Here is a 20,376-nt window from a genome sequence, read left to right on the forward strand (position 1 = left end):
CACAGCAGCCAGCCGCCCACTGCGCCCCCTGTTGGTCTTTTCTTGACACTTCAGACTAACTTTTCAATATTTCAATGACATTTAGCTACAATATAGACTTCTCGAATGGATATAAAGCATTTGTATTCTTCATAAGAGAACAGCTTCTACTTTGTCCTCTTTGAATCTTTGGGCACATGATATCTCGGAGAAAAAAAAATAAAACATTTGAGGTTTCTCCTGATTTGAAATAATAGTACGTGTCTGTGTGTTTTCATCATTCTAATGAATAATATATCCAGGCCTAAGGAAAGTGCGAACACAGGGCCCTGGAGCAAAAGCCATTGTAAGAGCTTACACCTGTCATCCTAGCTACTCAGGAGGCTGACATGTGGAGGATTGTGGTTCAAAGCCAGCCCAGGCAGGAAAGTCTGTGAGTCTCTTACCTCTAGTGAGCCACCAGAAAACTGGAAATGGTGCTGTGGCTTACTTGATGGAGCACTAGCTTTGAGCACAAAGAGCTCAGGGACAGAGTTCAAACCCCATGACAAGCAAAAAAATGAAGTCTTAGCCTGGGATCACAGGCTCATGCCTGTCATCCTAGCTCCTCAGGAGGCTGAGATCCTGGGAATCGTGGTTTGAAGTCAGCCTGACCAGGAAAATCTGTAAGACTCCCAGCTCTAATGAACCACTGAGGAAAAAAAAAAAAAAAAAGCCGGAAGAGGAGTTGTGGCTTAAGTAGTAGAGCATTAGCAGTGAGCAAAAAAAGTTCAGGAACAGTGCGCAGGCCCTGAGTTCAAGCCTCAGGACCGGCACAGGAAACAATGTCCTTATGTGGGTAGAAGCAATTAGAAAAGCCATTCCATTCCACCTCCCCTTCCTCCTCTCCCTCCTCCTCCTCCTCATTGAGCCCTCTAGCTACACTGTAATGAAGAATTTGAAAGATTCAAGGCAGAACAGTTGAGAGAAATACTGTCCTATCCCAGCTTAGAAGATTCAGAATAGAAGGTATTAAATGTCCTCAGGAGTAGGGTACAGCATTCCTTTAGTCTCTGCTCAACACTTTCCAGTTAGGGAACTCAGCTGCTTCCTCTAGGGCCCAGTACTGAGGCTCATGGTCAAGTGCATGGTACAGAAGAGTCTGATGAGACTCGGACCAGAGAGAGGAACCAGCCCCAGACCCAGGTTACAATTTCAGCTCCATAGGAACGATCCATTTTCTTCTTGGCCACGTCACAGGCAGTATTTGGAAATAAGTCCAAATAAACTTAGAATCAGAAAACAAAAACAAAAAAAAAATCTATAAGGCCAACCTCCTATAATTGGAGACATGGTGGTCTAGGGATTCCTTCAACAAGGAGCATCATGGGAGAAAGACACACCACCCCCCAGGGTGCATTGAACAGATCTGCCCTGAGCTGGCTTTGTGTTTGCTCTACTATTTTAAATAGCTTTCTATTCAAGGGTCCAAAACATAGGACTGAGTTGAATGTCAACCTGTTTGTTTAAAAAAAAAAATTTTCCATACTCTTAAAATAATTGTCTCTAAATCCCTCTGTACATCACCCTTATAATAATAATAAAAATATATTGCCAGTAGTGACAGGACCTATATTAAAGTCTAGATAAAGAAACCTGAAGAATGCAAAAACAAAGGCCTTTGGACACATGGGAAGGTATAGCAAGTTCTCAAACAGGAACTGATAACAGTTGTCAGTACTAAGCTACATACAAATAGGATGGCAGCCTAATAATATGGGATTTCAGACTTCACACGTGTTATTTTGGTGAGGAAAAATTATAGCTGGGAGGTAGAGGAGGGGATAAATTGAGTTTAGTAGTGGATATCAAAACTCATATACAATTAGTGTCATTTTGTGTATGGATAGAGGACAGACCAGTAAAACAGTGGCAAGTCTGGAACTAGACTTGTATATGACAATTTAGTATGAGAAATACGGCAACAAGAGCCAGGGAGACACTGGAAGCCAAGCAGCTCATACCTGTGATCCCAGCTACTCAGGAGCCTGACATCTGAAGATCACTGTTCAAAGCCAGCCCAGGCAGAAAAGTCCATGGGTCTCATCTCCAGTGAATGATCAAAAAGCCAGAAGTAGAGCTGTGGCTCAAGTGGTAGTGTTTAGCTCTGAGCAAAACTGTCCCACAGGGACAGTGCCCAGGCCCTGAATTCAAGCCCCATCTCTCTCTCTCACACACACACACACACACACACACATGAAATCTGCACTATTATTGTGTTGAATCACGAAATGAAAAGGACCACCATTTGTTGAAGATATGCTCTGACATATGCTGACATATGTTGAAGATATGCTCTGTTTCTGTGAAAATGAGCCAGGGACTGGTGGCTCACACCTGTCATCCTAACTTCTCAGGATCTGTGGATCACTCTTCAAAACCAGCCCAGGAAGGAAAATCCGTGAGACTCTTACATCCAGTGAACCACCAAACAGCTGGAAATTGGCTGTGGCTTGAGTGGTAGAGTGCCAGCCTTAAGCAAAAAAGCTAAGGGACAAATACACAGGCCCTGAGTTTAAGCCCTAGTACCAGCATTTTAAAAAAGGAGGGGGGGGGCGCACCTGGGAAGGTGGCTCAGTGGTAGAGCGCTTGCCTTGCATGCATGAGGCCCTGGGTTCGATTCCTCAGCACCACATAAGCAAAAAGCAAAAAGCCGGAAGTGGCGCTGTGGCTCAAGTGGTAGAGCACTAGCCTTGAGCTGAAAGAGCTAAGGGACAGCGCCCTGGTCCAGAGTTCAAGACCCACTACCGGCAAAAAATAAAATAATAAAACTAGATAAGGAACTGGAGGTACAGCTCGCATAGCAGAACCACCAAGAGGCACTGAGTTCAAGTACTGGCACCAAAAATAAAGTGTCAAAACCACACCAATTACACGCAGAAAGAAACCACCAGGAGACATAGAAGTGATATAATCCTTGAAGTACCTTAGCATCTGCGGGGTTTTTTTTTATTTTGTTAATCCTGGGGCCTGGGCACTGTTCCTGAACTGCTTTTGCTCAAGGCTAGCACTCTACCATTTCCAGCTTTTTCTGTGTCTGTGGTATTGAGGAATCGAACCCAGGGCTTCATGCATGCTAGGCAAGCACTCTACCACTGAGCCACCTTCCCAGCCTACGTGTGTGTTTTAGAAAGATCCCATAATCCACATTGTTGGACTGAGAGCCAGTACTCAGATGAACTGCTTTGAATTTCATACATTGAAAAAAGTTCAAGTAGCCGGGTGCCGGTGGCTCACACCTATAATCCTAGCTACTCAGGAGGCTGAGATCTGAGGATCACAGTTCAAAGCCAGCCCAGGCAGGAAAGTCCATGAGACCCTATCTCCAATAAACCCCTCAGAAAACTGGAAGTGCACTGTGGCTCAACTGGTAGAGCCTTGGCCTTGAGCTGAAGAGCTCAGGAACAGCACTCAGGCCCAGAGTTCAAGCCCCACACCCGACCAAAAAAAAAATGTTCAAGCCAGGAGTTGATGATTCATTCCCATAATCCCAGCTGCTCAGGAGGCTGACATCTGAAGATCACAGTTCTAAGCCAGTGCTGTGATACTCTTTTCTCCAGTTAACTACCTAAAAAAAAAAAAAAAAAGCCAGAACTGGAGCTGTGGACCAAGTGGTAGAACATCAGCTCAGGGACAGCACCCAGACCCTGAGTTCAAGCCTTAGTACGGGCTGACACACACAAGTTCATTTTCTCTTTCACTCTGTAATTCATAGTCATTGTAGACAACACTGCAATTTCAAAGTTTAAAAGAAAATAAAGACTGGAGACTGGCGTAATAGCTCATGTGGTAGAGTGCCTTCCTAATAACTACAAGGCCCTGAGTTCAAATCCCAGTACCACCACTAAAAATTATATGTATGTATGTATATGTATGACATACATGCATTATATAGAAGTATATATGTATATATAAATCAATATACATATTACATCATATACATATAGATATGTATCTATATGAACATATATGCTATATGATAGTATGTCTACTACATATTACATATAATACATTATATATAATTAAACCTGTATATAATTATATAGAATATGTAGTTATGTAGGTTGTATATGAATGTTGTATATGTAAATATATTAATATATTATGTTACATATATTTTATATATTACATGTAATACATTTATAATATATTCAGATATAATTTATATCTCATTTTTATATATTATATGTCAGATACAAATATATTTATATATACATATACACAATATGTATGTTATATACTGTAAACAGTATACGAATACATATATTAAATATAAGTATGTAATATATATTACATACTTTATATATATATATAATTGGTCCCGCCCCTGCCCTGGTCCCGCCCCTGCCTTGGCCTGTGGGCGTGGCGGCCCGGAGGGGCGGGGCGGAAGCGCGTCTGAATCTGGGCAGCAGTGGGCGTGGCGGTGGGTGTGGCGGTGGGCGTGGCGGTGGGCGTGGCGGTGGGCGTGGCAGCCGGGCGGCCCGGAGGGGCGGGGCGGAAGCGCGTCTGAATCTGGGCAGCGGTGGGCGTGGCGGTGGGCGTGGCAGCCGGGCGGCCCGGAGGGGCGGGGCGGAAGCGCGTCTGAATCTGGGCAGCGGTGGGCGTGGCGGTGGGCGTGGCAGCCGGGCGGCCGGGAGGGGCGGGGCGGAAGCGCGTCTGAATCTGGGCGGCGGTGGGCGTGGCGGTGGGCGTGGCAGCCGGGCGGCCCGGAGGGGCGGGGCGGAAGCGCGTCTGAATCTGGGCGGCGGTGGGCGTGGCGGTGGGCGTGGCAGCCGGGCTGCCCGGAGGGGCGGGGCGGAAGCGCGTCTGAATCTGGGCGCCGCCGCGACCCGTAGCCGGCGGCCCGAACATGGCGGTCCCCCTGGACGTCCACGTCCGCATCTGCAACCAGGAGATCGTCAGGTTCGACCTGGAGGTGAAAGCGCTGATCCAGGTAGGCACCCCGGGGACCCCCTGCGGGACCGCGGCCTGCGGGCCTCCTCCGCGCTCGGCCCGGGCTCGCAGCCTGCGTCCGCGTCCGCTGCCCCCCCCCCCCCCCGGCCTCCCGCCGCGGACCGGAGGGGAGACACCCTGCGACCCGCCCCGCCCGCGGGCGAGGCCAGCCCACCGCCCCGGAGCCGTGACTTTCACATACGAGTACAGTTACAGGAGGGGCTGGCGTGCCCGGTTAGCAGGTGCAAAGGCCCTGGGCTCAGTGGTGGCGTGCCCGGTTAGCAGGTGCAAAGGCCCTGGGTTCAATCCTCAACACATGCACACGCAGGAGCAAAGAGAGGGAGGGAAGGAAGGAGCAGGAGAGAGGAAAGGAAGGGGGGAGAAGGAGAAAGGGGGCGGGGAGGAGAAGGGAAAGATAAGGCAAAGGAAATGGCCGGGCAGGGCATGGTGGCACAAGCCTGTAATCCTGGCGCTCCAGAGGCTGAGACAGGAGGGTCATGAGTTCAAGGCCAACCGGGCTACATAGCAAAAAGCCTAGCTTGAGATAAGAAATAACAATGAAGCGTTTTGTCAGGTAGGGGTGATCCACGCCTGTCGTCCCAGCTACTCAGGAGGCTGAGATCAGAGGATCGCTGTTCAAAGCCAGCCCAGGCAGGAAAGTGCATAACTTATCCCCAGTGAACCAGCAACAAGCTGGAAGTGGGGCTGTGGCTCAAGGGGTAGAGTGCTAGCCTTAAGCAAAAAAGCTCAGGGACAGCGCCTGGGCCCTGAGTTCAAGCCCCATGACTGGCATCAGTTAACGAATGATTAAAAACAACAACAAGAAGGTTGCCTCTTTTTTTTTGCTGGTTCTGGGGCGCTGTCCCTGAGCCTCTCTGTGCTCAAGGCTAGCGCTCTACCACTTGAGCCACAGCATCACTTCCAGCTTTCTCTGTGTCTGTGGTACTGAGGAATCGAACCCAGGGCTTCATGCATGCTAGGCCAGCGCCCTACCACTGAGCCACCTTCTCGGCCAAGCTCACCTTTTTGCATTACTTATCTGAGTTGCCCAGGCGGCCTTCTGTATCCTCTTGCCTTTACTGGAAAAGGGTGTCGAAACCAGGTTATTGTACTCTTACAGTGCTACAGCTTCTCTGCTAAGTGCCTTACACAGACATATGATCTTGACCTAGGTCGTGTGAGAAAACTGAGGCACAGAGAACTTAAGCAACTTTCTCAAGGGTGCACAGCTCTGATTGGCTCCCGCCAGGATTTGAATTCATAAGCCAAGGTCTAACACTTGGCCCTAGTAATTCTGAATTGCTCTCCAGACATGCATTTTTATTCTGCCCCTGGCATGTCTATAAACATTGTGACTCATAACAGATGGTTTGTCAAAGGCAAACAAAGTGAATCTGTCTTAGATTGCCAGCAGCTTTAGCATCTCGGTTTTCAAGTCGGAAGGATCTAGGTTATAGCTTTGCAGTTTGGATATCGATCCTTGCTGGATGTGTAAGTGCTGCCTGGATAGCATATTGATAAACGTGAGGCACTGATAATTAAAATAGGTCAAGGCAGACATCGTGTGTCTGTGTGCACACACGTGTATACACATGCATACTAAATTGTTATGCTGCTGGCAGTCAAGCTCAAGGTGTTTTACACACCAGACAAGCACTCTACTACTGAGCCACCTAACAACGATGCTCTGTTTGCTCACATTAAAGGAAGATGAAAACGTTATGGATTCACTGGTGGCTCACGCCTGTCATCCTAGCTCCTCAGGAGGCTGAGATCTGAGGATCGCTGTTCAAAGCCAGCCCAGGTAGAAAGTCCTCATGAGACTCTCTCTCCAATGAATCACTGAAAAACCGGAAGTGGAGCTGTAGCTAAAGTGGTAGAGTGCTTGCCTTGAACAAAAAAGTAGCTCAGAGACAGCATCCAGGCCCCGAGTTCAAGCCCCACAAACAGAGGGGGTAGGAAGGATGAAAGGGATACAAGGATCGGGGTTCAAAGCCATCCCAGGCAGAAATGTCTGTGAGCCTCTTATCTCCAATAAACCACCAAAAAGCCAGAAGTGGAGCTGTGGTTCACTTGCCAGAGCTCTAGTCTTGAAAAAAAAAAAAAAAAAAGGGCTAAGGGACAGTGCCAGGTGAACCAAGATCCTCCCATCTCAGCCTCCTGAGTAGCTGGGATTACAGGCATGAGCCACCACACCCAGCTTAAGTCCATTTTATGTCAAGTCCATTTTAAGTCCTTTTATGTCAAGTGGGGATGACGCTTCTCTCATCCCATTTCTTCCAGGATATTCGCGATTGTTCGGGACCCTTAAGTGCACTTACTGAGCTGAACACAAAAGTCAAAGAGAAGTTCCAGCAGTTACGGCACAGAATACAGGTAAGTGTGGCTGCGGGTCTCCAATGCCAAGGACGAGTAACAGTGAAGGGCTCCTGGGTATCTTCCCAAATAGGGCTTCGGATGCCAGCCGGACGCAGTGGAAAACATTTAGACGGTAAAGGAGCCTGTTCCAGCCTGCTCTCCAGGTACTAATTACTCAGGCCTTTAGGTGCAGATTGGATTTGTGTGTGTGCTCGTATGCTTGAACTCAGGGCTGGGCACTATCCCTGAGCTTTTGTGCTCAAGGCTGGTGTTTTACCACTTTAGCCATACCTCCATTTTTAGCTTTTTGGTGGTTCATTAGAAATAAGACATTCAGCCAGGCAATCCTAGCGGAGGCTGAGATCTGAGGATCACGGTTTGAAGCCAGCCTCCACAGAAAAGTCCCCATGAGCCTCTCATCTCCAGTTAACCACTCAAAAACTGGTAGTGGATCTGTGGGTCCAAGTGGTAGAGCACTAGCCTTGAGCAAAAGAGCTCAGGGACAGCGCCCAGGTCCTGAGTTCAAGCCCCAGTGACCGACAACAAAAATGCTAATAATAATTTCATGGATTTTCCTGCATGGGCTGCCTTCAGACCTGATTCTCAGATTTCAGCCTCCTGAGTAGTATTACAAGTGTTAACTACAGGCACTGGTTAGATCACCAGCTCAGATTGGAATTTTTTTTTTTCCCCCCAATCCTGGGGCTTAAACTCTTGGTCTAGACACTCTGAGCTCTTTTTGCTCAAGACTAGCACTCTTATCACTTGAGCCACAGTGCCACTTCTGGAATTTTCTGTGATTCATTGGAGATAAGAGTCTTTTTTTTTTTTTTTTTTTTTTTTTTTTTTTTTTTTTTTTTGTTCTGGTCATGGGGCCTGAACTCTGGGCCTGGGCGCTGTCCCTCAGCTCTTCAGCTCAAGACTAGCGCTCTACCACTTGAGCCACAGCACCACTTCCAGCTTTTTTTTTTCTGCTTATGTGGTGCTGAGGAATTGAACCCAGGGCCTCAGGCATGCAAGGCAAGCCACCTTCCCAGCCCTAGGAGATGAGAGTCTTAATGGACTTTCCTGCTCAGGCTGGCTTTGAACCACGATCCTCAGATCTCAGCTTTCTGAGTAGTTATGATGACAGACATGAACCATGGTGCCCAGCTTCAGTTGGAATTTGTATAGCTTTAAAACAGGTCATTTCAGGGGCTGGGAAGTTGGCTCAGTGGTAGAGCGCTTGCCTTGCGTGTCAGAGGCCCTGGGTTCGATTCCTCAGCACCACATAAGCAAAAATAAAAAAAATAAAAAATAAAAAAAAAAAAAATAATAAAAAAATAAAACAGGTCATTTCAACAGTTTTCTCTGTCCCTTTCCAACCCAGGCCCTCATTCCCTGCTTCAGGCCAGCACCAGCTTTTTTTTTTTTTTTTTTTTTTTTTTTGGGGGGGGGTCCTGGGTCTTGAACTCAGGGCCTGGGCGCTGTCCCTCAGCTCATCAGCTCAAGGCCAGCACTCTACCACTTGAGCCACAGCACCACTTCCGGTTTTCTGGTGGTTTATTGGAGACAAGAGTCTCACGGAATTTCCTGCCCAGCCTGGGTTTGAACCGTGATCCTCAGATCTCAGCCTCCTGAGTAGCTAGGATGACAGGTGTGAGCCACCAGTGCCCGGCTCTAGCACCAGCTTTCTCCTAGGTAAAGCTTTGCACGCTCTTTGTCCAGACTCCTCCTTTCTGTTTCGCATCTGACTTCAGCTAGGACGTTGGTGCCATCTGAAAATGCAGTGGTGGTGTTTGCATGCTGCACCCTCACAGGGTGCGTGGGTCCCAGTGAGTGTCTTCTGGGTGGGTGGGGTCCCCCAGGCTCACTGCATGGGTCAGAGCTGTGTTCTCTTCCAGTGACATCACCCCAGAAGCAGTTACTTTGTTGTTGCTTAGAAGTACAGACAGTCTGTCCCAAAGTTGGTAGAAAAGCTAGCCAGTTGTGCCAGGCAACAATAGTGCCCTTGTCTTGTATGTCACCTGGGATATTTTTAGAGAGCAATTTTGAAAATAACCAACTTCGGCTCCAGGCTTCACATTCTACCTCTGTCACTGCACCCCAGCTGATCTTTTGGGTGTTTGGGGTTTTTTCATTTTGTTTTGCGTTTGCCCAGTCCTGGGGCTTGAACTCAGGACCTGGGCGCTGTCCCTGAGCTTCTTTTGCTCAAGGTGAGCGCTCTACCACTTGAGCCACAGTGCCACTTCCAGTTTTCTGATGGTTCATTGGAGATAAGAATCTCACAGACTTGGAGCTGGGAAGGTAGCTCAGTGGTAAAGCGCTTGCCTTGCATGCATGAGGCCCTGGGTTCGATTCCTCAGCACCACATAAGCAAAAAGAAAAAAGCCAGAAGTGGTGCTGTGGCTCAAGTGGTAGAGCGCTAGCCTTGAGCTGAAGAGCTGAGGGACAGCGCCCAGGCCCAGAGTTCAGGCCCCAGGACCAGACCCAAAAAAAAAAAAAAAAAAGAATCTCACAGACTTTCCTGCCCAGGCTGGCTTTGAACCACGATCCTCAGATCTCAGCCTCCTGAGTAGCTAGTGTCCCGCTCAAGAGACATTATCTCCAGAAAAATCAAAAAGATGGAAGTGGCCGTGTGCCTGTGGCTCACACCTGTCATCCTAGCTACCCAGGAGGCTGAGATCTGAGGATCACATTTTGAAGCCAGCCCAGGGAAGGAAAGTGTGAGCCTCTTATCTCCAATTAAATCACTGAAAAAGCCAGAAGTGGCATTGTGGCTTAAGTCGTAGAGTGCCAGCCTTGAGGAAGAGGAGTTCAGGGACAGCACCCAGACCCCTGAGTGCAAGTCTCAGGACTGGCAGGAAAAAAGTCTCACTTTTCTGCCTAGGCTGGTTTCAAACCACAATTCTCAAGTCTCAGTCTTCTGAGTGGCTCGGATTACAGTCATGAACCACCACCAGTTCCCAGATCATATTGCCTTTTCAAATCCGTGTAACTCGGGCTGGGAATGTGGCTTAGTGATAGAGTCCTAGTCTAGCATGCTTGAAGCTCTGGGTTCGATTCCTCAGTACAACATACACAGAAAAGGTCAGAAGTGGCGCTGTGGCTCAAGTGGTAGAGTGCTAGCCTTGAGTAAGAAGAGCTCAGGGACAGCGCTCAAACCCTGAGTTCAAGCCCCAAGACTGGCCAAAAACAAAGTAAAAATAAAAGGCCTTGTAACAACCAGCTCTTCTTGCTCCCTACCCCTCCCGCCTCTCCAGGAGCTGGAGCAGTCTGCTAAGGAGCAGGACAAGGAATCAGAGAAGCAGATCCTGCTGCAGGAAGTAGAGAACCACAAAAAGCAGATGCTCAGGTAGGCCGGGCTCAGGAATGCGATTGTGCCATTTACACCTAGGCTGGATGGTCTCTGTTGGAGGAAGAGGGGAAGGAGAGGCAACTCGTGGGCAGTTCACAAAAATATACTTAATATTCCATATATTGGGCCTGGGCGCTGTCCCTCAGCTCTTCAGCTCAAGGCGAGCACTCTACCACTTGAGCCACAGCGCCACTTCTGGCTTTCTGGTGGTTCATTGGAGTCTCCCAGACTTTCCTGCCTGGCTTGGCCTTGAACTGTGATCCTCAGATCTCAGCCTCCTCAGTAGCTAGGATGACAGGCGGGAGATACTGGCGCCCGCCTTCCTCAACTTCTTCATCACTGCCAAGTCCAAACGTTCTCTCCTCCGGCTCCGCACGTGTGTGTAGCTCTGCTTTGAGCCCTTGGGGCCACCGCCCCCAGCGAATGCAAGCTCTGATGTCTCCGGCCCAGGTATAGGAGGGATCAGAGAGGGCTAGGACGCCGGTGATTGGCCAGCAGGGTGCTAGTACTTGGGTCGCGGGTGATTCCCTGTGTGGGGATTGTGTTTGCTCTCCGGTAGTTCATCTCGTGGAAACTTCACAAGTTAGGCCACACGCCATCTCTGCAGTACTGCCGCAGTGTCGTGTGCTCACGTGACCCTTTTCTTTTTGTCTTCCAGCAATCAGACCTCATGGAGGAAAGCCAATCTCACCTGCAAAATGGCGATTGACAACCTAGAGAAAGCGGAGCTTCTTCAAGGAGGAGGTCCCCTGAGGCAAAGGTAGCCCCGCCTGGGTTCCTGCCTCGGAACCCCAGAACCCTGCGCCCCTGCACAGAGCATCTCTGCCTTTGAGCCTGACGTCTTAATACCATTGAATGCATAGCAGCTTTTATTTATTTTTTTGTGTAGTAGTCCTGGGGCTTGAACTCAGGGCCTAGGCGCTGTTCCTGAGCTCTTTCACTCAAGGCTGGCGCTCTACCACTTGAGCCACAGCGCCACTTCCGGTTTTCTGGTGGTTCATTGGAGATCAGAGTCTCATGGACTTTCCTGTCCAGGCTGGCTTTGAACTGTGATCCTCAGATCTCAGCCTCCTGAGTAGCTAGGATGACAGGCGTGAGCCACTGGCACCTGGCCGTAGTAGATTTTGAAGTCTGAAAGAAATCTGTGGCTTATTTAAAACAAACGGGTAAAATCAAAACCTGAATTCCAAAATGAGAAAACTCTGTGTCTAATCTTATTGCTCATTTTTGCCACACCATCTCCCCTATTATTTTCCTTCCATATTGTTTAGAGCGAAAGCCACACGATATGTAGACTTCATTGTCCTTTTGTTCTTGTAGTATTATTACAACAGCCCCCACTTGTTTTAACACTCTTAACCCTGAGTTCAGTGTGTGTGCTGTTCCATTGTATTAGCCAGCCGTGTTATGCACAGTAGCAGGTCTTAGCACATGAGGCTGCACCCATATTTGGGGGAGTTCTTTTGAGGGATGCTCCCTAAGATTATTGGCTTATTATTTTCTGAGATTTTGAACTTTGGTTTTTTTTGGGGGGCGGTGTGGGACTTGAACTCTGGGCCTGAGCTGTCCCTGTGCTCTTCAGCTCAAGGCGAGTGCTTTACCACTTGAGCCTTGGCACCACTTCCAGTTTTCTAGTGGTTCAGTGGAGATAAGAGTCTCACAGACTTTCCTTCCCGGGCTGGCTTTGAACCGTGATCCTCAGATCTCAACCTCCTGAGTAGCTATGATTTCAGGTGTGACCCACCAGCGCCCGGCTGAGATTATGAACTTTTTTTTTGGGGGGGGGGGCCCAGTCATGGGCCTGAACTCTGGGCCTGGGCGCTGTCCCTCAGCTCTTCAACTCAAGGCTAGCGATCTACCACTTGAGCCACAGCACCAGTTCCGGCTTTTTGTTTTTTCCACTAGTGTGGTGCTGAGGAATCGAACCCAGGGCCTCATGTGTGCAAGGCAAGCTACCACTGAGCCACCTTCCCAGCCCAGATTATGAACATTTTTAAGACTCTCTATGACTTGCTTTCCAGACAGAAGCCCCAGTTTCTGTTCCATCTTTGCAGTCCACAAAAGCCAGAGCAGATCATTTAAAAATAGCCGAGTATGGTGGTGCTCACCTGTAATCCCAGCACTTGGGAGGCAGATGCAGGGAGATTGTGTGTTTGAGGCCAGCTGGGCTACATGGGAAATTCCAGGCCAGCTTTAGCGGATATGTATATCAAGAAAATCTCAGCCAGGAGCCTGTGGTTCACGCCTGTCATCCTAGCTACTCAGGAGGCTGAGAGCTGAGGATCACGGTTTGAAGTCAGCCTGGGTAGGAAAGCCCGTGAGACTCTTATCTCCTCCAGTTAATCACCAAAAAGCCGGAAGTAGCGCTGTGGCTCAAGTGGTAGAATGCTAGCCTCGAGCAGATTGGCTCAAACCCAGGACCAGCAAAAAAAAAAAAAAAAAAAAAAAAAAATCTCAAAAAATAAGAGCAGAGAAACTGAGAAACTACCACTAGGTGATAGGAGGTAGGTAGGTGAAAACATGAGGTGCCATTGAGTGGTGAGCTTTATAAAGGGAATTGTTTTAGTTCTTAATATTGATTTTATATATATATATATACGTACATATATAATTTTATTGTTACTAAGGTGATGCATAGAAGGGTCAACATTTCATAAGTAATGAGTACATTGTTTTGGAATTTTTTTTTTTTTTTGGTTATTCCTGGGGCTTGAACTCAGGGCCTGGGCGCTGTCCCTGAGCCTCTCTGTGCTCAAGGCTAGCACTCTACCCCTGGAGCCACAGCACCACTTCCCGCTTTTTCTGTGTCTGTGGTGCTGAGGAATCGAACCCAGAGCTTCATGCATGCTAGGCAAGCACTCTACCACAGAGCCACCTTCCCAGGCCCCCTTCGTTCATGTCTGTACTCTCCTTTGCCCCCCCAAGACAAAAACAAAAAATTCAAAAGCAGCAAAACAAAAGATAACAAAACACCACTACCACCAACATGAGCAAAACAGTAAAAGCGTGTTTCCATTTCCTGGAGTTCGTTTGGATGCCTGGTACCTGAGATGTTGGGAGGAGTCAGCTTCCTCCCCCTGGGCCCCCTTGGAATCTGTGTGCCTTTGCCTAGAGCCCCGCAGAGCTCTGCGATCCAGCTTCTGCCGGTGACAGAACGCATACGCCGTTGGTCCCTCTGAGCTTGGCCGGCCCCACTGAGCGCGATCGGATCCAAGTCTATCCGTTGTTGACGTGGCTTCTCTCTCCTCTGGATCTCCAGGAAAACCACCAAAGAGAGCCTGGCCCAGACCTCCAGCGCCATCACCGAGAGCCTCATGGGGATCAGCAGGATGATGTCACAGCAGGTCCAGCAGAGCAAGGAGGCCGTGCACACGCTAGGTAAGGCCAAGCCTGGAGCAGGAAGCGTCTCCCAGAGTCGCCCGAGTGGCTGTGGCCCAGCGCTTCCACACCTCTGCTGCCCCCCCCAGTCTGACGTCATCGTGGGTGGGATGACGTCAGGGCTGGGCTCTGCCCTGGGTGCGACGTGCTGCTCGGATGTCTGCTTTTGGTTATTGGAGCTGTGCTAACCTTATACTCCACCCGGGTTCCCCAGTAGAAGTCACCCCGTAGGGGGTCCCGTGAGACGCGGGTAGACCTCCCCACGCACACCCTACCTCTCACCCTCCCCTGAGGGAGTCAGCACTGGGCAGACCCTCTAGGTCCCGTGTGGCCTGGCAAGTTTGAGAACCATGGCTGTCAGGAAGACTGCTTGGATCTCAGTTTAAAAGCCAGCCGGCACTGGTGACGCACACCTGTAATCTTAGCCACTCAGGAGGCTGAGATCTGAGTATCACTGTTTGAAGCCAGCCCAGGCAGGAAAGTCTGGGAGACTCTTAACTGCAATGAGCAGCCAGAAAGCTGGAAGTGGAGCTGTGGCTCAAGTAGTAAAGCACCAGTCTTGAGCAAAAAAAAAAAAAAAAAACTAAGTAAGGGATAGCACTCAGGCCCTGAGTTCAAGCCCAAGGACCAGCACAAAATATAAAAATAAGCCTATGGCCCACACCTGACATCCTAGCTACTCAGGAGGCTGAGATGTGAGGATTGAAGTTCAAAGCCGGACCAGGCAGGAAAGTCCGTGAGACTCCTGTATCTGATTAACTACCAGAACACTGGAAATGGAGCTGTGGCTCAAAGTGGTAGAGCGCTAGCCTTGAGCACAAAAGCTCAGGGACGGCACCCAGGCCTTGAGTTCAAGCCCCAGAACTAGCAAAAATAAATAAAAGAAGCTGGGCCTTGCTGGTGCATGCCAGCAACTCTGGAGGCTAAGATCTGAGGAGCACAGTTCAAAGCCAGCCGGCGCCTGGAGGCTCATCTCCAGTTAACCACCCCAAAAAGCTAGGCGTGGAGCCGTGGCTCACCTGTTAGACTCTGTTGGCCTTGAGCACAAAAGCGCAGGGACAGCGCCCAGGCCCCGAGTTCAAGCCCCAGGACTGGCAAAAACAAAAAAGGGGGGGGGGGAGAGGATGAATTTAAGGAAAGTGAAAAACGTAAACTACAAGAAGAGCTCGTGGGGGTGCATTTGCTGGGTTCGCTCTTCCTGCCGGGTCTTCTGCTGGGTGACCCATGAGCAGCCCGTGCCGCGTGGGCGGGGCCTCGGGAGGGCCGCCGCGTGGGCGGGGCCTGTGGAAGGACCACCCCTTTGGGGCGGGGCCAGGGTGGCCGCCAGCCCCTCTGAGGCGGAATCCGGGTCGCTCCCGCTCCCGCTCCAGCCAACTCTTCCCGAACCATCCTGGACGCCAATGAAGAGTTCAAGTCCATGTCGGGGACCATCCAGCTGGGCCGCAAGCTCATCACCAAGTACAACCGCCGCGAGCTGACCGACAAGCTCCTCATCTTCCTGGCGCTGGCCCTCTTCCTCGCCACGGTGCTCTACATCGTCAAGAAGCGCCTCTTCCCCTTCCTGTGAGCCCCGGCCCGCCGGGCCCTGCCTGAGAGCCCCGGGCCGGGCAGCCCCGGGATCGCCCCGCCGGGCCCTGCCCTGCCTGAGAGCCCCGGGCCGGGCAGCCCCGGGATCGCCCCGCCGGGCCCTGCCTGAGAGCCCCGCCCGGGCAGCCCCGGGATCGCCCCGCCTGAGAGCCCCGGGCCGGGCAGCCCCGGGATCGCCCCGCCGGGCCCTGCCTGAGAGCCCCGCCGGGCTGCCCCGGGATCGCCCCGCCGGGCCCTGCCCTGCCTGAGAGCCCCGGGCAGCCCCGGGATCGCCCCGCCGGGCCCTGCCCTGCCTGAGAGCCCCGGGCAGCCCCGGGATCGCCCCGCCGGGCCCTGCCTGAGAGCCCCGGGCTGCCCCGGGATCGCCCCGCCGGGCCCTGCCTGAGAGCCCCGGGATCGGCCCCGCCGGGCCCTGCCCTGCCTGAGAGCCCCGGGCCGGGCTGCCCCGGGACCGGGACCGGGCCTGGCCCAGCCGCGTTGGACGCCCGCGCCCCACGTCCCTCCTGAGTCTGAACCAAGCCAGATCTGGGGCCGGGAAGGCGGCTCGGTGGCAGAGCGCTGGCCTCGCGTGCAGGGGGCCCTGGGTTCGGGTCCGCAGCGCCACAGACACAGAGAAGGCCGGGAGCGGCGCTGTGGCTGGGGGGTGGAGCGCCGGCCTTGAGCAAAAGAAGCTCGGGACGGCGCCCGGGCCGAGCTCAAGCCCCGGGACGGCGCCCGGGCCCCGAGTTCAAGCCCCGGGACGGCGCCCGGGCCCCGAGTTCAAGCCCCGGGACGGCGCCCGGGCCCCGAGTTCAAGCCCCGGGACGGCAGGCCACGACAGACCTGATGGGGGGGGAAGAGGTGAGGAAGGGTGATGGGACTCGTGCTGATCCCAGAATAAACTCGCTTGTGTCTCACGGCGTGACGCGGCTGCTTTAGGAAGCCAGTCCCCCCCCCCCCAACGCGAGTGCGCACGCGCGGGCCAGCCAGGGGCTCAGCTCCCGCACTCAAGGCCGGCGCTCTGCCCCGTGAGCCACGCCTCCCCCGCTTCATGCCTTAGTCTCAGGAACTTTTCCCGCCCAGCCCACACATGCCTCCAGCGTGCTGTGACGTCATGCCGCACGGAAGCCTGGCGCAGCCGCCGCACTTCGCATGTCCTGGGCACTGCGCATGCGTGGCGGGCCCGGCCTGGCCCCGCCCTCCCTCCCCCCGGCCCCGCCCTCCCCGGCCTGGCCCCGCCCGGCCCCGCCCCCCCGGCCTGAGTTCTGCCGGCCCAGTCCAGGCCACGTCCCAGGCCTCGGTTTCCCCGTCTGTAAAATGGAGAAGAGCCCAAGTGGAGGCAGTTGCGGAGTCCAGTCTGTAGGCTGAGATCTGAGGGTGGCAGCTCGAGGCCGGCCGGACAAGTCCCCGAGACTCGTCTCCAGTTCACCAGCGCGAAGAGGAAGTGGAGGTGTGGCCCACGTGGCAGAGCACCAGCCCCGAGCGAAAGGCTAAGCAAGAGTGCGGGGCCCCTGGCTGGATGCCGGCGGCTACTCAGCAGGCCGAGGTCGAGGATGGAGGTTCGAAGCCAGCCCGGGCAGGAAAGTCCGGGGGACTCCAGTGAACCACCAGCACACAGGAAGTGGCGCCGTGGCTCAAGGGGTGGATAGAGCGCTGGCCTTGAGCCGAGGAGCGGAGGGACGGCGCCCGGCCCCGAGCTCAAACCCACGACCGACCACACATTAATAACTAAAAGCCACAGACGAAGGGGAAGGCTTACAAACGTGTGAATGATCACACACACACAGGGATCTTTTTGGTCAGTCCTGGGCCTTGAACTCAGGGCCCGGGCGCCGTCCCTGAGCGGCTTCTGCGCATGCCTAGCTCCGCCCCGTGAGCCACGGCCGCTTCCAGCTCTTCTTTTTTTTTTTTCTTCTGTGGTTAATGGGAGAGAAGGGTCTCCCAGCCTTCCCTGCCCGGGCTGGCTTCGAACCACAGTCCTCCGCGATCGGCAAGGCCCCTGAGTGGCTAGGATGTCGGGCGCGAGCCCCCGGCGCGCCGGGCTGACTGTGTCACCCAGCCAGCCTTCCCCCGCCCGGGGCGCGGGGCCGGGGACGCAGGCGCGCGATCCCGATCGCGATCCCAACGATCGCGGGGCCGGGGACGCAGGCGCGCGATCCCGATCCCGATCCCAACGATCGCGGGGCCGGGGGCCGGGGACGCAGGCGCGCGATCCCGATCCCGATCCCAACGATCGCGGGGCCGGGGGCCGGGGACGCAGGCGCGCGATCCCGATCCCGATCCCAACGATCGCGGGGCCGGGGGCCGGGGACGCAGGCGCGCGATCCCGATCCCGATCCCAACGATCGCGGGGCCGGGGACGCAGGCGCGCGATCCCGATCCCGATCCCAGCGGCGCGGGGCCTTTATTCACAGCCGGCGTCCAGCTGGGACGCGCCGCTCCCGACCCAGCTGCAGCCGGTCCGGCAGCTGGCCCTCCTCAAGTCGCCTTTTCCTGTCTTAACGTTGCTCTCCACTGCGTCCCGCTCATTGTCAACGTCGGCGCCGTCCGGAGGCGCGGCCTGCGCTCCCTCCCGCAGCACGGGGGGGACCCCCTGCCCCCCCTGCCCCCCTGTCCCCGCCTGCCCCCTGCCCCCTGCCCCGCCTGCCCCCCCTGCTCCCCTGCCCCCTGCCCCGCCTGCCCCCCCTGCTCCCCTGCCCCCTGCCCCCCCGCCCCCTGCCCCGCCAGACCCCCCGCCCCCCCGGCCCCCCGGCCCGCCTGCCCCCCTGCCCCCTGCCCCGCCTGCCCCCCCGCCCCCCCGGCCCGCCTGCCCCCCCTGCCCCCTGCCCCGCCTGCCCCCCCTGACCCCCCGGCCCCCCGCCCCCCTGCCCCCTGCCCCCCTGCCCCCTCCGCCCCCCCCCGCCCCCCCCGCCCCCCTGCCCCCTGCCCCGCCTACCGCCCCTGCCCCCTCCGCCCCCCGCCCCCCCCCGCCCCCCTGCCCCCCCCCGCCCCCCTGCCCCCTGCCCCCCCTGCCCCCTGCCCCCCTGCCCCCCCTGCCCCCCCTGCCCCCCGCCCCCCTGCCCCCTGCCCCCCCCGCCCCCCCTGCTCCCCTGCCCCCCGCCCCCCCTGCCCCCTGCCCCGCGCGCGGCGTGGCGCCCCTTTTTCTTGGCCCAGGTTTAAAATGTCCTGAGCAATCTCCTCCCCCACTCCCCCCCAGGCTGGCCGCCATCCGCAGTCAGGCCATCAGGGGGCAGTATCCACACGCTCTGCTCTGGACACGTGTGCGCGCGCGTGGCGTGTGTGTGTGTGTGGTGCGCGCGCGTGCGCGTGTGTGTGTGTGCGCGTGCGTGTGTGTGTGTGCGCGTGCGCGGTGCGTGTGTGTGTGTGGTGCGCGCAGCGTGCGTGTGTGTGGTGTGCGCGGCGCGTGCGTATGTGTGTGTGGCGCGCGTGTGTGTGTGTGTGCGTGCGTGTGTGTGTGCGCGCGTGCGTGTGTGTGCGAGTGTGTGGTGTGTGTGCATGTGTGTGTGGCGCGCGCGTGCGTGTGTGTGTGTGCGCGTGCGGTGTGTGTGTGCGTGCGTGTATGCGCGTGGCGTGTGTGTGGTGCGCGCGTGTCAGTGCGCGTGCGTGTGTGTGTGCGCGTGCGTTGTGGTGCGTGCGTGTCGTGCGAGTGTGGTGCGCGCGTGTATGCGCGTGCGTGCTGTGTGGCGCGGGCGCGTGCGTGCGTGGTGGCGTGCGTGCGTGTGGGTGTGCTGTGCGTGCTGTGTGTGCGTGCGTGTGTGCGTGGAGTGTGTGTGGCGTGCTGGCGTGGTGTGTGGCGTGCGTGCGTGTGTGTGTGTGCGTGCGTGTGCGTGTGTGTGTGTGTGTGTGCGCGCGCGCGCGCGTGAGTGTGGTGTGCGCGCGCGTGTGTGTGTGCGTGCGTGTGTGTGCGCGTGCGTGCGTGTGCGTGCGTGTGTGTGTGTGTGCGTGCGTGTGTGTGCGTGTGTGTGCGCGTGCGTGTGTGTGTGCGCGTGTGTGTGCGCGTGCGTGCGTGTGCGTGCGTGTGTGTGTGTGTGCGTGCGTGTGTGTGTGGTGTGCGCGCGCGTGTGTGTGTGCGCGTGTGTGTGCGTGTGCGCGCTTGTTTTGTTTTTAATTATATTTTTAGGGGCTGGGTGGTCGAGTGCTGGCCTCGCATGCACGAAGCCCTGGGTTCGAGTCCTCAGTTAGCACTCAAGCAGAAAAAGCTGGAAGCGGCGCTGTGGCTCAAGGGGTAGAGCGCTCGCCCTGAGCCACAGCAGCCCAGAGACAGCGTCCAGGCCCTGAGTCCAGGCCCCAGCACTGGCGCGCACACACACACACACACACACACACACAGATAAGCCACAGCAGCCCAGAGACAGCGTCCAGGCCCTGAGTCCAGGCCCCAGCACTGGCGCACACACACACACACACACACACACACAGATAAGCCACAGCAGCCCAGAGACAGCGTCCAGGCCCTGAGTCCAGGCCCCAGCACTGGCGCGCACACACACACACACACACACACACACAGATAAGCCACAGCAGCCCAGAGACAGCGTCCAGGCCCCGAGTCCAGGCCCCAGCACTGGCGCGCACACACACACACACAGATATTCCTTAAGTGATTGTACCATGCAGTTGGTGAGTACAGCACACCCCTTTTATCTTTGTCCCCACCCTTCCCCTCCGTTTTCCCAGTTGCATAGGATGTGCATTTGATATGACTGCATTCCCCCCCATTTCCCTATTCCTCTACTCACCTCCCCTTGGTTTGGGGGTGTGCGTGTGCGTGTGCACCAGTACTGGGG

At 54.7% G+C, this 20,376-nt stretch overlaps 1 protein-coding gene across 1 annotated transcript; it reads left to right on the forward strand.

Moving 5' to 3' along the window:
• The first annotated feature begins 4,810 nt into the window (after positions 1-4,810).
• Bnip1 (BCL2 interacting protein 1) lies at positions 4,811-15,635 on the forward strand. Its single transcript, XM_042670077.1, has 6 exons — positions 4,811-4,951; positions 7,234-7,326; positions 10,551-10,642; positions 11,304-11,405; positions 13,905-14,023; positions 15,394-15,635. Exons 1-6 carry the CDS (start codon positions 4,868-4,870, stop codon positions 15,588-15,590), a joined length of 687 nt encoding a protein of 228 aa, XP_042526011.1. The 5' UTR covers positions 4,811-4,867; the 3' UTR covers positions 15,591-15,635.
• The last annotated feature ends 4,741 nt before the right edge of the window (positions 15,636-20,376 follow it).

Source organism: Dipodomys spectabilis, unplaced genomic scaffold (genome assembly GCF_019054845.1).
Source record: "Dipodomys spectabilis isolate Male_0828 unplaced genomic scaffold, ASM1905484v1 ptg000517l, whole genome shotgun sequence".
Classification (NCBI taxonomy): domain Eukaryota; kingdom Metazoa; phylum Chordata; class Mammalia; order Rodentia; family Heteromyidae; genus Dipodomys; species Dipodomys spectabilis.

What these genes read in the sequence shown, in the direction of transcription:
- Bnip1 (XM_042670077.1), top strand. Translation starts at nt 4,868, where the DNA reads ATGGCGGTCCCCCTGGACGTCCACGTCCGCATCTGCAACCAGGAGATC. An exon ending in AGGTGAAAGCGCTGATCCAG is followed by an intron (nt 4,952 to 7,233) that starts GTAGGCACCCCG and finishes CATTTCTTCCAG; the next exon opens with GATATTCGCGATTGTTCGGG. An exon ending in GGAGGCCGTGCACACGCTAG is followed by an intron (nt 14,024 to 15,393) that starts GTAAGGCCAAGC and finishes CTCCCGCTCCAG; the next exon opens with CCAACTCTTCCCGAACCATC.